General features: G+C 41.2%; 2 protein-coding genes across 4 annotated transcripts; both read right to left on the reverse strand.

The window, feature by feature from the left end:
* Positions 1-6,598: 6,598 nt before the first annotated feature.
* LOC111798225 (probable xyloglucan glycosyltransferase 1) lies at positions 6,599-7,885 on the reverse strand. Its single transcript, XM_023681251.1, has 3 exons — positions 7,865-7,885; positions 7,676-7,789; positions 6,599-7,590 (listed from the first exon to the last, which is right to left on the reverse strand). The coding sequence occupies exons 2-3, from the start codon at positions 7,718-7,720 to the stop codon at positions 6,967-6,969; spliced, it is 669 nt and encodes a 222-aa protein (XP_023537019.1). The 5' UTR covers positions 7,721-7,789; positions 7,865-7,885; the 3' UTR covers positions 6,599-6,966.
* Positions 7,886-8,668: 783 nt separating this feature from the next.
* LOC111798572 (probable xyloglucan glycosyltransferase 12) lies at positions 8,669-15,847 on the reverse strand. 3 transcript variants are annotated; one of them, XM_023681812.1, is made up of 6 exons: positions 14,717-15,847; positions 14,315-14,623; positions 14,137-14,241; positions 9,957-10,142; positions 9,768-9,881; positions 8,669-9,682 (listed from the first exon to the last, which is right to left on the reverse strand). In XM_023681812.1, the coding sequence occupies exons 1-6, from the start codon at positions 15,485-15,487 to the stop codon at positions 9,059-9,061; spliced, it is 2,109 nt and encodes a 702-aa protein (XP_023537580.1). In that variant the 5' UTR covers positions 15,488-15,847; the 3' UTR covers positions 8,669-9,058. The 3 variants fall into 3 exon arrangements, with proteins under 3 accessions (XP_023537580.1, XP_023537581.1, XP_023537579.1); XM_023681813.1 differs by lacking the exons at positions 8,669-9,682; positions 9,768-9,881; positions 9,957-10,142 and adding exons at positions 10,681-11,694; positions 11,780-11,893; positions 11,969-12,208 and having other exon boundaries at positions 14,191-14,241; XM_023681811.1 differs by lacking the exons at positions 8,669-9,682; positions 9,768-9,881; positions 9,957-10,142 and adding exons at positions 12,663-13,676; positions 13,762-13,875 and having other exon boundaries at positions 13,951-14,241.
* Between the last annotated feature and the right edge of the window lie 329 nt (positions 15,848-16,176).

A 16,176-nucleotide genomic window follows, 5' to 3' on the forward strand; every position in this document is an offset into this window, starting at 1 on the left:
CTTCCGATAGTCTCAACCATTTGTCCCACTTCCCTCCCCATTTCATCAAGTGGTCGCGCTAGAGACAGAAACAGTCATAGATAATTATGAGATCGATATCCTTCCGAATGGGATAAAGAGGACAAGATGCGCTTTTAAGGAAGAGAAAACCCAAAAAAGACAATATCTGTTAGCGGTGGAGCTTGAGCCATCACAATTCACTAGTGACAATTCATTATTAACATCTATTACAAAGGTCAAATGTTGAGATGGCTTATAGTCCCATTTTCGGGTGATTGGGGTTGTCCCAAAAAAAAAAAAAAAAAAAAATACAAACCCGCGCGAGGGTACAGGAGAGGAAATTCATTAGCTTAGCAGCTTTACCTCCGAGTCAAAGAGTGAAAGAATAGTGTTTCCCGAGTTCAGTAGTTCTGTCTCATGAATAAGGAAGGAGGAGTATTGATCTTAGTTTACAGTTCAAGAATCCATAGGGTGAGGGAGAGTAAATTCATTGAATATGCTTTCCCGAGGGAAAGAGTTTCCATTTTTAAAAAGTTCAACCCAACCCAACTTTTATAATTTGAGTTGAGATACTTCAAAATAGTCCGGTCCAATCAGATGAACACTCTAATTCATAAAAAAAAAATATATTAACCTAAAAAATTTGTTTAGTACGCACAAAACCCGAGAGTTCGATGGGTGAGGGGAATTTTCTCGAAACTTTCGTGTTCAAATTTGATGAATGAGACGTCATAATCGACTGGGTGCCTAGGGTTCTTCAACATTATTATATATTCATTTAAAGTTTACACAACATGGCGAGTGAAGTTGAGAAGAAAGACAACCAAATTTGAGACATTTATTGCCTCAGAGGTAGCAGTTGTCTCCATACAAAACTGCAACGCAAAGGACATCTGGAAAAATTCATCGTTTTTCTTTGTTTGTTTTCTGCTCATTCATACGCATCCATATTATTATTCTTCTTTTAATTTTTATGTTTTTGGGATAAATAAATAAATCAATCAATTTGGTTGTATGTTTTGATTCGGGTTTCTTGTTTCTTCCGAGGAGACGAGACACGGGTTGATCGTAGATTTGTAAGAACGTGAAGGAGTCGTTCCTGTCTAGTTATTTTATGTTTCGATTGAGGTTTCTTGTTTCTTCTGAGGAGACGAGACGTGGGTTGGTCATAGATTTGTAAGAACATGAAGGAGATCGTTCATGTCTAGTTATTTCATGTTTCAATTCAGGTTTCTTGTTTCTTCCGAGGAGACGAGACGTGGGTTGGTCATAGATTTGTAAGAACGTGAAGGAGTCGTTCATGTCTAGTTATTTCATGTTTCAATTCAAGTTTCTTGTTTCTTCCGTGGAGACGAGACGTGGGTTGGTCGTAGATTTGTAACAACTTGAAGAGTCGTTCCTATCTAGTTATTTTATGTAAATTGGACTAATATGGACCATGCACCACACTTATAATTTGAGTTAAAAAATTCAACCCAACCCAACTTTTATTACACGACACCCGACTCAAGATGGATACCCAAACATTACATGAATGAATCGGGATTAGGAGAGCGATTTTAAAGATAAGATGACTAAAAAAGATGTAAAAGAATTGAAATTTATTACTTATATCAACAAAGTATACATTCTTCTTTGGTGTCTCAGTCATAAGAACTTTAAAGTTAAGTGTGCTTTACTTGAAGTAGTTTTATGTTCGGTGACTTCCTGTAAATTATTCTTAGTATATGTGCGAAGACAAAATATGCTGGACTCGTGTTTGTCTACGAGGATAATCTTTGGAGAAATTTTCCTAAGAAGCATGGGAATGAAGACAAAAGACTCCTAAAATATGTTCATTGTCGATGGTTTTTCATACATATTCGACAACGCCTTCAACATATCTGACATTGTCTTTTCTTTCATAATGTTGAATGCAACGTTTCTGTGCAGCGTCAACCATCCTTGAGGTTTCACTGTTTCGTGGTCATGGAATTCAGCTTCACCCAGACAAGAATTCATGAAGATCTTCTAGTATAGACACTCTTCGATCTACATCTTCCAAAAACTAAAATCAAATCTATCGAACCTCTCGATCCAATCTTTGAGTTTTTCATGATCTTCATAGATAGTGGTGAATATCTCACAGCTCTGATACCAGTTTTTACGATCATACAACACTTCACACATTCAATATAGATGAACACAAAGAACCAGAGAGAAAAATGTAAAGAAAAAAATTGATTAGAGGTTTTATACTGACGACTTCAAGTATGTAAAGTAAAAGAGAATGCAAAAAGTACATCTTCAAATCACTGTCGAAAGGTATATAGGATTAAATTTACTTTATATAGTTTTACGAGATATAACCATACGGTTCTATGATCTGACCCTATATACTATCCCTTGTCCACCGTTGCCAAGCTTGCACAATTCTTGAGCCCAAGTAGCTGGAATTGGGCCGCTTCTTCTGTTATGACCTTAACCTCTGCTGCACACACCACATCCATTCATATTCATTCCACCTCTCTTGTCCAAACCCATATGGTGCTAATTTCAATTATGTTCAATCACTTCGACTTCGACTTCGACTTCGACTTCGATCGAGGTTTCGCACTCTTATAAAAAAATGTTTCATTCTCCTCTCTAATTAATGTAGGATCTCACAATTCACCCTCTTTGGGGTTCAGCGTTCTCGCTGACACTCGCTTCCTTCTCCAATCGATGTGGGACTCCTCAATCCACCCCCCTTCAAAGTCCAGTGTACTTGCTGGCGCACCACCTCGTATCCACCTCTTTGGGGCTCAGCCTCCTTGCTTGCACATCGCTCGGTGTCTAACTTTGATACCATTCGTAACTGCCCAATTTCACCGCAAGCATATATTGTCCTCTTTAGGCTTTTCCTTTCGAGCTTCCTCTTAAAGTTTTTAAAAAACGTCTACTAAGGAGAGGTTTCCACAATGTTCTCCTCTCCAATGTGAGATCTCATAAAGCAGTTTTGCTTCTTTGTCCGAGTTAAATGTAAAGGGTATACTAATAAATAAAAAAAAAAGGAAAAAAACATCCTTCATGGGATTGGCTTCCTTGGCTTCCTCTTTCTACGAGCACGGGACTTAGTTAAGTAAAATAAGGGTCGTTCTTTCTTTCAATCTTATTAGCTTCCTACTATGCAGTTTTTATCGATGAAACTCGCCAATGTTGTCCAGAATCCGACGAGAAAATTCTACTAACAAGTGTAAGTTGATTAATGGTCATCTATCATGTATGTTTCGGAACTTGATCGGTTTTAGCAATGCCGATCTATATACAATGATTTAGAACTCGAACATTTCGCGGTCAAGGATTCTTCGTACGAAAGGTGACAGTCTTCCAGCAATCAATCCTAGAACAACCATATCTCACACAACATCTCATACTATGTTTCAACGTCATGAAACAATACCAACCATGTCAAGAAGAACATGTCAGCAACTTTCTAGCCTTTCCAAGGTAAGTTCAAGATCTTCAAACACACAACATGTTCTTTCCTTCTACAACGTTAACGAATCCATTCACGTGCAGATGAAACAATAGCTAGATGATCACAAAATGCAGCTGCAAAACTACAGACATGGATGGCAAAAGGTTATGATCTTGTTTTTGGTTGGCAATGGAGAATTGAAACAAAGGGTAAGAAAGAGATGGATATAAAGACAATCAGACCATGATGTTTGAAGGTTCATCAACCGTTGTGATTTGATTTCGAAGTCTCAGAATAAGCTGCCGTGTGTGTGTTGTATTGTTTCCTTTCATGTCACCGTTGAAATTCTACCGACAATCTTAAGAGTATTTTTAGTTGCAATCATCGGTCAGTATCAACCTAAGACAACTAGATATTATATTAGGATGTCACAATTCACCTCCTTTCGAGCCTCAACGTTTTCACTGGCAATCGTCCCCTTCTCTAATCAACGTGAGATTCTCAATTTATCTCCCTTCGGAGTCCTTTGTGGCACACCACCTCGTGTCCATTTCTCTTCGGAACCCGAGTAGTTTGTCAACTTCTCTATTTATTGCAACTTTATTGACTCCTTTCCTTTTTTTTTTTCCTTTAATCTCAAAATCTCACTCTTTAGGTCCTTTTCATCTACTTTTTCCCTTTCTTTTTCTTTCTTAATTGTCACTTTCTATCAAAATACAATATCAACCACACTAAATCGATAGTCAGAGTTATGATATGACCCAATTTTATCTATGTCGTTCCATGATTCTAACTATGGATAAGATTTACGCGGCACCATAAATAAAAAATGTACTACAAAATTCGACAAAATGATATGAATGTGTATGATAGCCTCGTAAAGTATGTACGTCATGATTTTTATTTTTATTTTTTATTTTTATTTTTATGTAGGACCTCATGCATTACTTCTCCAAGTATAATTGTCGGGCCACGTACTTATATATGAATTTAAGTTTTATTCTTTTTGTGGTTCAGCTTCGTGAGAGTATGCAAGCCCATATGCAAACCTAAAATTTACGAGAAAACAGTATTTGTCTAGTGGATACGCATGCATGTACATAAATTGAACACAGAGACGTCCTATGCATCCAAACTCACTCGAAAATGAAATTAGTTGTCAATGCTATAGACACAATTGAGATCCGAAACCATATTGCATGTGAGTGGTGGTTCAGTAGTTGAAGAGGTTGAATTGAAGGGGCCAAACCATTATTTGAAGTATAATGGAAGAGGGTTTAAATAATTGAGCATAACCCATTTATGGCCTTTTAATTGCTTCTTCACCCAACAATGAATGCATAACATCATAGGGGTTGCCACCCACCCTCATTCTTTGGACTATCAATCACACCAACCCAACTAGGTGCTTTTCGAGGGAATTTACAGCCAAAAGAGGGGAACAAATCTATTACGAGTTGTCGTATTGAGGGTTTGAAACAGTCGAAGTCTACCGTTATTGTCTTTTCCTTTTGGGCTTTCTCGAAAAGTTTTAAAACTCGTTTGCTACGGAGAGGTTTCCACACCTTTATAAGCAATGTTTTATTCCACCGCTCTCCAACCGATGTGAGATCTCACAATCCACTTCCTTGGGAGCCTAGCGTCTTTGATGACACACCTCCTAGTGTCTGGCTCTGATATCATTTGTAATAGTCAAAACCCACTGGTAGTCAATATTAACCTTTTAGACTTTCTCTCCTGGACTTTCCCTTAGAGTTTTAAGACGAGTTTGCTGGGGAGAGGTTTCTACACTCTTATAAAGAATGTTTCGTTCTCCTCTCCAACCGACGTGGGAACTCACAATCCACCCCCTTGATGGCCTAGTGTCACAACTTAACTATGAAGAGAGTAGGTTGTGACTCTTACGTTGCGACAATAGAAGCGACGACCCTCAAGTGGAGCCCATCCAACCACGCGAGGGCCTAGATGAGTGCCATGATGCGACCAAGGAGAACGGTGCATCATCTAACACACCACACGGAGTAGGCATTGAAGACAAGTTGAGACATAAGCAAGATAGAGACATCGAATAGACAAGAGGGGCAAAGATAAGCTTGTTGAAGGGCCAGGTAGGATCCCGGGCCTTAACCTTGAAAGTCAGAGTTTTGGAGGGAATTTGGGCATGCAGTTCTGGAGTTAAGTCCATCCATTTGAAATATGAATACTCGCCAAGTTTGGTGTCAATCAGACACCGGACGGACATTGCACGATAACATATGACCATTCACCAAAATCATGTCTATGCCGGGAAGATTGAAAATAGCTCAAAATGTACTATAAGAGGTACCATGGTGTTAGCTCTCCACCACTCCTGGGCCCTGTGGCTTAAGTGAACTACCATGTGGCACATACGTGTGTCATAGCATGGGCGAGCGTGCCGAGACGAGTGTCTCGGGCGACTTGCTTTGAAATGGGTTTTTTAAGGATAGTATCGGGCAGCTCTCCACCACTCCTGGGCCCTGTGGCCTAAGTGAACTGCCCTGTGGCACATACGTGTGTCACAGTGTGGGCAAGCGTGCCGAGACGAGTGTCTCGGGCGACTTCCTTTGAAATGGGTTTTTTAAGGACAGTATCGGGCAGCTCAGGATGGCGTCAAGACATGGACCATGTCGATGGGGATCGAGATGACAAGATGAGATGCGACGTTGCATTGAGGGACCTTGACCCTGAGCAGAGACAAAGTCGAGCCGAATAACTTGGCCTAGTGTAGAGGCAAGTTGGATGTGCCGCAAACGATTGAACATGCACGCGTAAGCGGCGTGTGTGGTTGAACAAGCTTGGATTCTGCACAAGCGATGTTTGATTGGCGAAGACAAACCTCGCCTAAGGTCTGAAGCCACAAAGCCAGGGCGAAAAATATATATGGAGCTTAATTCCCCTTAAGGCTAGTCGTGAGCATGTCAAGATCATGACACCCAGCGTCCTCGTTGGCATACCTCTCATTGCCCGACTCTGATGTCATTTGTAATAGCCCAAATCCAGCGCTAGTAGATATTGTCATCTTTGAGCTTTTTTTCTTGGGCTAACGTTTTGTGGGTGTTAATGTTAGATAAGAACAAAACCAATCGTTCATGATGAACAAGGAAAATCTTCAAACGTTTGAGAAACATTGAGCCAACATTGATAATGACAGAACTAATGGCATTCACAGGAATTTTATTAACAAAGGGAAGAAAACAGAACATTTAGAACCAAACAAGGAGACAAAGAAAGAACACAGACTGCTACTATTCTCTATCTGTTCATGTTTGAATCCTCCAATGTTCTTGTAAAGAATTGCCTCCCAAACAAAAGGAATATCAGAAAAGAATCTTGCTTATATCTTCCACACCATCACCATTTCTCTGCTGTTCTCTCTGTACTACAATGTTTCTTCTTAGTCGACCAATTCAGTATTCGAAAATGGAACATTGTTGCCAACAGACGTACGTAGTTTTCAACTCCGTGTATTTTGGAACTTAGATGTCATCGGTTTCCGAGTTTTTGTTTCAAACAACCTGCTCGCCGATCAAGTCGAGACCGACGAGGAGAAAGGATATTCCTTGAAACATCAAGAAGTAGAAATGAATCCCTTGAGCTGAGAGAAGGCTTCTAGCTGAGGCTGTTAGAAGAAGGAAAGCCAATGCTAGTTCCTTCATGTATATTCTATTATGCTTCTTCTTCGACAAATTCTTGTCCTGTTTTTGTATTAACTCAATCTCCTCAAGGTTGGTAGCTGATGCACTCTTTTCAGTGTTCAACTCTTTTTTCCCGACCATCGAGACGAGATCACCCTCGGAGGATCGACCTGATTTCTTCGTAACGACCCATTCGTATGCACTGCCGAGTTGAAAAAGTCCCGAAACCATTGCGTTGAACTTTGTTACCGACATTGTGTTCTCGAAAAGGAGGTAAGGGACAATGAAAGGGAAGAACTTTGGTGCTGGAAGAATGTTGAGAAAAGACATGGTGGCTGGAATGTAACATACGACCCACGCAGGTAACACGGCTTCGGGAACGAACATCGTCATCGGAAGAATAATGCAGAAAAGTGTAAATGAATAAAACGGTAATATCAGCTTTCGTAGCAGAAAGAACAGGAAGATCAAGTTGAATTTCTTCCATATGCCAATCTGTATTTGGAGAAACAGAACACAATGTGAGATGATTGAAGCATGGCGCATGACAAAGACGTATCGATCGAATCGAATCGCATACCTTTGATCGAACGATATCAGGCAAACAAAGACGAAACAATTGCATCGGTCCAGAATGCCATCGGTGCTGTTGTTTTCTATACGCTTCATACGATTCGGGTAATTCACATTGGCACTGAACAAAACAGTAACAAATCAACATCAAATCGCAAACAAAAGTTCAGCTGATGTTACCGACGAGATACGATACCTCTACATCGTTGAGGAATATGAATTTNGGCTTAAGTGAACTACCATGTGGCACATACGTGTGTCATAGCATGGGCGAGCGTGCCGAGACGAGTGTCTCGGGCGACTTGCTTTGAAATGGGTTTTTTAAGGATAGTATCGGGCAGCTCTCCACCACTCCTGGGCCCTGTGGCCTAAGTGAACTGCCCTGTGGCACATACGTGTGTCACAGTGTGGGCAAGCGTGCCGAGACGAGTGTCTCGGGCGACTTCCTTTGAAATGGGTTTTTTAAGGACAGTATCGGGCAGCTCAGGATGGCGTCAAGACATGGACCATGTCGATGGGGATCGAGATGACAAGATGAGATGCGACGTTGCATTGAGGGACCTTGACCCTGAGCAGAGACAAAGTCGAGCCGAATAACTTGGCCTAGTGTAGAGGCAAGTTGGATGTGCCGCAAACGATTGAACATGCACGCGTAAGCGGCGTGTGTGGTTGAACAAGCTTGGATTCTGCACAAGCGATGTTTGATTGGCGAAGACAAACCTCGCCTAAGGTCTGAAGCCACAAAGCCAGGGCGAAAAATATATATGGAGCTTAATTCCCCTTAAGGCTAGTCGTGAGCATGTCAAGATCATGACACCCAGCGTCCTCGTTGGCATACCTCTCATTGCCCGACTCTGATGTCATTTGTAATAGCCCAAATCCAGCGCTAGTAGATATTGTCATCTTTGAGCTTTTTTTCTTGGGCTAACGTTTTGTGGGTGTTAATGTTAGATAAGAACAAAACCAATCGTTCATGATGAACAAGGAAAATCTTCAAACGTTTGAGAAACATTGAGCCAACATTGATAATGACAGAACTAATGGCATTCACAGGAATTTTATTAACAAAGGGAAGAAAACAGAACATTTAGAACCAAACAAGGAGACAAAGAAAGAACACAGACTGCTACTATTCTCTATCTGTTCATGTTTGAATCCTCCAATGTTCTTGTAAAGAATTGCCTCCCAAACAAAAGGAATATCAGAAAAGAATCTTGCTTATATCTTCCACACCATCACCATTTCTCTGCTGTTCTCTCTGTACTACAATGTTTCTTCTTAGTCGACCAATTCAGTATTCGAAAATGGAACATTGTTGCCAACAGACGTACGTAGTTTTCAACTCCGTGTATTTTGGAACTTAGATGTCATCGGTTTCCGAGTTTTTGTTTCAAACAACCTGCTCGCCGATCAAGTCGAGACCGACGAGGAGAAAGGATATTCCTTGAAACATCAAGAAGTAGAAATGAATCCCTTGAGCTGAGAGAAGGCTTCTAGCTGAGGCTGTTAGAAGAAGGAAAGCCAATGCTAGTTCCTTCATGTATATTCTATTATGCTTCTTCTTCGACAAATTCTTGTCCTGTTTTTGTATTAACTCAATCTCCTCAAGGTTGGTAGCTGATGCACTCTTTTCAGTGTTCAACTCTTTTTTCCCGACCATCGAGACGAGATCACCCTCGGAGGATCGACCTGATTTCTTCGTAACGACCCATTCGTATGCACTGCCGAGTTGAAAAAGTCCCGAAACCATTGCGTTGAACTTTGTTACCGACATTGTGTTCTCGAAAAGGAGGTAAGGGACAATGAAAGGGAAGAACTTTGGTGCTGGAAGAATGTTGAGAAAAGACATGGTGGCTGGAATGTAACATACGACCCACGCAGGTAACACGGCTTCGGGAACGAACATCGTCATCGGAAGAATAATGCAGAAAAGTGTAAATGAATAAAACGGTAATATCAGCTTTCGTAGCAGAAAGAACAGGAAGATCAAGTTGAATTTCTTCCATATGCCAATCTGTATTTGGAGAAACAGAACACAATGTGAGATGATTGAAGCATGGCGCATGACAAAGACGTATCGATCGAATCGAATCGCATACCTTTGATCGAACGATATCAGGCAAACAAAGACGAAACAATTGCATCGGTCCAGAATGCCATCGGTGCTGTTGTTTTCTATACGCTTCATACGATTCGGGTAATTCACATTGGCACTGAACAAAACAGTAACAAATCAACATCAAATCGCAAACAAAAGTTCAGCTGATGTTACCGACGAGATACGATACCTCTACATCGTTGAGGAATATGAATTTCCAGCCATGAAGATGAGCACGAACCGCAATGTCCATGTCCTCAACCGTGGTTCTTTCCAGCCATCCACCGGCTTCTTCAAGAGCCTTAATCCTCCAAACACCAGCCGTGCCATTGAATCCAAAGAAATTAAGAAAAACTCCATTAACCTGTTGCTCCACCTCGAAATGGNATCGGGCAGCTCAGGATGGCGTCAAGACATGGACCATGTCGATGGGGATCGAGATGACAAGATGAGATGCGACGTTGCATTGAGGGACCTTGACCCTGAGCAGAGACAAAGTCGAGCCGAATAACTTGGCCTAGTGTAGAGGCAAGTTGGATGTGCCGCAAACGATTGAACATGCACGCGTAAGCGGCGTGTGTGGTTGAACAAGCTTGGATTCTGCACAAGCGATGTTTGATTGGCGAAGACAAACCTCGCCTAAGGTCTGAAGCCACAAAGCCAGGGCGAAAAATATATATGGAGCTTAATTCCCCTTAAGGCTAGTCGTGAGCATGTCAAGATCATGACACCCAGCGTCCTCGTTGGCATACCTCTCATTGCCCGACTCTGATGTCATTTGTAATAGCCCAAATCCAGCGCTAGTAGATATTGTCATCTTTGAGCTTTTTTTCTTGGGCTAACGTTTTGTGGGTGTTAATGTTAGATAAGAACAAAACCAATCGTTCATGATGAACAAGGAAAATCTTCAAACGTTTGAGAAACATTGAGCCAACATTGATAATGACAGAACTAATGGCATTCACAGGAATTTTATTAACAAAGGGAAGAAAACAGAACATTTAGAACCAAACAAGGAGACAAAGAAAGAACACAGACTGCTACTATTCTCTATCTGTTCATGTTTGAATCCTCCAATGTTCTTGTAAAGAATTGCCTCCCAAACAAAAGGAATATCAGAAAAGAATCTTGCTTATATCTTCCACACCATCACCATTTCTCTGCTGTTCTCTCTGTACTACAATGTTTCTTCTTAGTCGACCAATTCAGTATTCGAAAATGGAACATTGTTGCCAACAGACGTACGTAGTTTTCAACTCCGTGTATTTTGGAACTTAGATGTCATCGGTTTCCGAGTTTTTGTTTCAAACAACCTGCTCGCCGATCAAGTCGAGACCGACGAGGAGAAAGGATATTCCTTGAAACATCAAGAAGTAGAAATGAATCCCTTGAGCTGAGAGAAGGCTTCTAGCTGAGGCTGTTAGAAGAAGGAAAGCCAATGCTAGTTCCTTCATGTATATTCTATTATGCTTCTTCTTCGACAAATTCTTGTCCTGTTTTTGTATTAACTCAATCTCCTCAAGGTTGGTAGCTGATGCACTCTTTTCAGTGTTCAACTCTTTTTTCCCGACCATCGAGACGAGATCACCCTCGGAGGATCGACCTGATTTCTTCGTAACGACCCATTCGTATGCACTGCCGAGTTGAAAAAGTCCCGAAACCATTGCGTTGAACTTTGTTACCGACATTGTGTTCTCGAAAAGGAGGTAAGGGACAATGAAAGGGAAGAACTTTGGTGCTGGAAGAATGTTGAGAAAAGACATGGTGGCTGGAATGTAACATACGACCCACGCAGGTAACACGGCTTCGGGAACGAACATCGTCATCGGAAGAATAATGCAGAAAAGTGTAAATGAATAAAACGGTAATATCAGCTTTCGTAGCAGAAAGAACAGGAAGATCAAGTTGAATTTCTTCCATATGCCAATCTGTATTTGGAGAAACAGAACACAATGTGAGATGATTGAAGCATGGCGCATGACAAAGACGTATCGATCGAATCGAATCGCATACCTTTGATCGAACGATATCAGGCAAACAAAGACGAAACAATTGCATCGGTCCAGAATGCCATCGGTGCTGTTGTTTTCTATACGCTTCATACGATTCGGGTAATTCACATTGGCACTGAACAAAACAGTAACAAATCAACATCAAATCGCAAACAAAAGTTCAGCTGATGTTACCGACGAGATACGATACCTCTACATCGTTGAGGAATATGAATTTCCAGCCATGAAGATGAGCACGAACCGCAATGTCCATGTCCTCAACCGTGGTTCTTTCCAGCCATCCACCGGCTTCTTCAAGAGCCTTAATCCTCCAAACACCAGCCGTGCCATTGAATCCAAAGAAATTAAGAAAAACTCCATTAACCTGTTGCTCCACCTCGAAATGGAAGGCTAAGTTAATGTTCTGCAATCGGGTTAACAAGTTCTCGTCCTTGTTAACNGGGACCTTGACCCTGAGCAGAGACAAAGTCGAGCCGAATAACTTGGCCTAGTGTAGAGGCAAGTTGGATGTGCCGCAAACGATTGAACATGCACGCGTAAGCGGCGTGTGTGGTTGAACAAGCTTGGATTCTGCACAAGCGATGTTTGATTGGCGAAGACAAACCTCGCCTAAGGTCTGAAGCCACAAAGCCAGGGCGAAAAATATATATGGAGCTTAATTCCCCTTAAGGCTAGTCGTGAGCATGTCAAGATCATGACACCCAGCGTCCTCGTTGGCATACCTCTCATTGCCCGACTCTGATGTCATTTGTAATAGCCCAAATCCAGCGCTAGTAGATATTGTCATCTTTGAGCTTTTTTTCTTGGGCTAACGTTTTGTGGGTGTTAATGTTAGATAAGAACAAAACCAATCGTTCATGATGAACAAGGAAAATCTTCAAACGTTTGAGAAACATTGAGCCAACATTGATAATGACAGAACTAATGGCATTCACAGGAATTTTATTAACAAAGGGAAGAAAACAGAACATTTAGAACCAAACAAGGAGACAAAGAAAGAACACAGACTGCTACTATTCTCTATCTGTTCATGTTTGAATCCTCCAATGTTCTTGTAAAGAATTGCCTCCCAAACAAAAGGAATATCAGAAAAGAATCTTGCTTATATCTTCCACACCATCACCATTTCTCTGCTGTTCTCTCTGTACTACAATGTTTCTTCTTAGTCGACCAATTCAGTATTCGAAAATGGAACATTGTTGCCAACAGACGTACGTAGTTTTCAACTCCGTGTATTTTGGAACTTAGATGTCATCGGTTTCCGAGTTTTTGTTTCAAACAACCTGCTCGCCGATCAAGTCGAGACCGACGAGGAGAAAGGATATTCCTTGAAACATCAAGAAGTAGAAATGAATCCCTTGAGCTGAGAGAAGGCTTCTAGCTGAGGCTGTTAGAAGAAGGAAAGCCAATGCTAGTTCCTTCATGTATATTCTATTATGCTTCTTCTTCGACAAATTCTTGTCCTGTTTTTGTATTAACTCAATCTCCTCAAGGTTGGTAGCTGATGCACTCTTTTCAGTGTTCAACTCTTTTTTCCCGACCATCGAGACGAGATCACCCTCGGAGGATCGACCTGATTTCTTCGTAACGACCCATTCGTATGCACTGCCGAGTTGAAAAAGTCCCGAAACCATTGCGTTGAACTTTGTTACCGACATTGTGTTCTCGAAAAGGAGGTAAGGGACAATGAAAGGGAAGAACTTTGGTGCTGGAAGAATGTTGAGAAAAGACATGGTGGCTGGAATGTAACATACGACCCACGCAGGTAACACGGCTTCGGGAACGAACATCGTCATCGGAAGAATAATGCAGAAAAGTGTAAATGAATAAAACGGTAATATCAGCTTTCGTAGCAGAAAGAACAGGAAGATCAAGTTGAATTTCTTCCATATGCCAATCTGTATTTGGAGAAACAGAACACAATGTGAGATGATTGAAGCATGGCGCATGACAAAGACGTATCGATCGAATCGAATCGCATACCTTTGATCGAACGATATCAGGCAAACAAAGACGAAACAATTGCATCGGTCCAGAATGCCATCGGTGCTGTTGTTTTCTATACGCTTCATACGATTCGGGTAATTCACATTGGCACTGAACAAAACAGTAACAAATCAACATCAAATCGCAAACAAAAGTTCAGCTGATGTTACCGACGAGATACGATACCTCTACATCGTTGAGGAATATGAATTTCCAGCCATGAAGATGAGCACGAACCGCAATGTCCATGTCCTCAACCGTGGTTCTTTCCAGCCATCCACCGGCTTCTTCAAGAGCCTTAATCCTCCAAACACCAGCCGTGCCATTGAATCCAAAGAAATTAAGAAAAACTCCATTAACCTGTTGCTCCACCTCGAAATGGAAGGCTAAGTTAATGTTCTGCAATCGGGTTAACAAGTTCTCGTCCTTGTTAACGAACGACCACCGCGCTTGAACGAGTCCAAGTTCCTCGTTATCCTGAAGTTCCAATCATCAACAAAACATTACAATCACTCCAACCTTCCAAACATGATAACAACAACCAGATTACCTTAAAATGAGGAAGTGTTCTTTTAAGGAAATCAGAGGCAGGTTGAAAATCAGCATCAAAGATAGCAACAAATTCATAGTCTTTGACATAGCTGCAACTCATGGCAGACTTGAGATTGCCTGCCTTATACCCCTCTCGAATCACCCTATGTCGGTACACGATGTTGGCGTTGAGTTGCTGCCATTTACGAACCTCCTCTTGGATCAGCAATACGGTGATTGGATCATCCGAGTCGTCGAGAACCTGAATCAGTAACTTGTCTTTTGGCCAGTCTAAGTTGCATACAGCAGCAATTGATTGCTGATAAACCTATAATGAACAAATGAAACAATCAAAACCAGAAAGAATCACCAAAAACAGAGGATTTTATGCATCAGAAATGAGCTAAACCTACAAATTTACCTCTTTTTCATTGCACATTGGGATCTGAACAAGAACCATAGGGAAGTAACCAGTCTCTCCAGATTCAAGATCGAACGCCGAAGCATTAGGAACCGGTTTGATTTTCTTGAAGCGGATCCAGAAACAACCCAAACAAAGAATCAACCTATCCAGAGTTTGAATGAGGAACAACACTATACAAACATTGGCCAAAAACTGGAGAGGAGGAGCAACATAATCCACACGAATCACAACCCATTTCGAGTAAATCCAATCAAAAACATCCTTAACCCCAAATGGGTATGCCCAAAAGTAGTTCAATTCAAGATGGGGTGCGCTAAAATGCCAGCCCTTGTAATACGCCGCCACTTCAAACCCTAACAGACCCACCGACACCCAAAGGAAAATCTTAATAAACAAATAAAACCTGGTTTTGACAGTTGGGTTTTCCCTCACGCCGCTGTCGGCGTTGTCATTGTCGTTGTCGAGGTCGGCATCGGTTTTACCGGAAGCAACACGGCGTTTAACAGCAGCGCCGATGTTAACCAATGCAGAGCCAATGGAAGTTAAACAACCGGCAGCCTTATGAGCTTTAAGAAGAAGAACCCAAGTGAGTTGCTTGGCGTTTTTTCCTCGTCCTTTCTCTCTGATTCTACCCGGCGGCGACTCGGCGGCGATAATGAAGTCATCATCGGAAGGGCCTTGAAGTTCAACCATTGACCAGTTGGGATTCTCCATCTTTACAACAACAGGGGTTCCTTTATGGCTCTCTTTTCTCCACCAATTAGCCATTTCTATAGCCAATGCCTCAAACCCAGTTCAAAAAACAGAAATCTCCGACAAACCCTCAAATTCTCCACACAAACACACACGGATTTCAACTCTCAAACGTTGAAAACGGCAAAAAACAGAGATTTTGGCCTCATGGGTAAAATGAAAAATGGAAGGAAGATTACAGCTGAAATAGAATACAGAGTTATAAAAGAAGAGAGAGGGAGATGTATGAACATAAATAAGAACAGGGCTAGAAGCGTGAGAGAGAGAGAGAGAGAGAAATGGAAATCAGTAAAAAGGGATGGTAACAGCTCAACGCGGCTTCCCTTTGATTCCCTCCATGAGAGAGAAAATAAAGAAAAGGGAAAAACCACCAAAAAAAAAAAAAAAACAAACAAAAAACAAAAACAGAGGATTTAAGGAGTTAAAAAAAAAACATGTAGATGATTTTGGGTTTAGGAGTACTAGGTTGTGTTGTTGGTTTGATTTGAAACAAATTGAAAAACAGAGTAACAATAAAATTGGAAATGAAAATAGATCCACCGGAGAAACAGATGGAAAAGGACAATAATTAAGCTTTTATTAGATAACGAGATGAACAGTTGCCAGAAAATGACAATTTTAAGAACCCAGAATGAATTTTTTTGTGTTCTTAATCAACAGTGGCGAAGAAGAAACATTACAGATTTATGCTTCCGGGTTTTGTA

This window comes from Cucurbita pepo, chromosome LG07 (genome assembly GCF_002806865.2).
Source record: "Cucurbita pepo subsp. pepo cultivar mu-cu-16 chromosome LG07, ASM280686v2, whole genome shotgun sequence".
NCBI lineage: Eukaryota > Viridiplantae > Streptophyta > Magnoliopsida > Cucurbitales > Cucurbitaceae > Cucurbita > Cucurbita pepo.

Excerpts from the sequence above, each read along its gene's own strand:
- LOC111798225 (XM_023681251.1), bottom strand. The coding sequence starts at position 7,720 with ATGCAATTGTTTCGTCTTTGTTTGCCTGATATCGTTCGATCAAAG. Across the intron at positions 7,591-7,675 it reads CTGATATCGTTCGATCAAAG|ATTGGCATATGGAAGAAATT; the intron begins GTATGCGATTCG and ends CTCCAAATACAG.
- LOC111798572 (XM_023681812.1), bottom strand. The coding sequence starts at position 15,487 with ATGGCTAATTGGTGGAGAAAAGAGAGCCATAAAGGAACCCCTGTTGTT. Across the intron at positions 14,624-14,716 it reads CAATGTGCAATGAAAAAGAG|GTTTATCAGCAATCAATTGC; the intron begins GTAAATTTGTAG and ends TGTTCATTATAG. Across the intron at positions 9,882-9,956 it reads TATTCCTCAACGATGTAGAG|TGCCAATGTGAATTACCCGA; the intron begins GTATCGTATCTC and ends TGTTTTGTTCAG.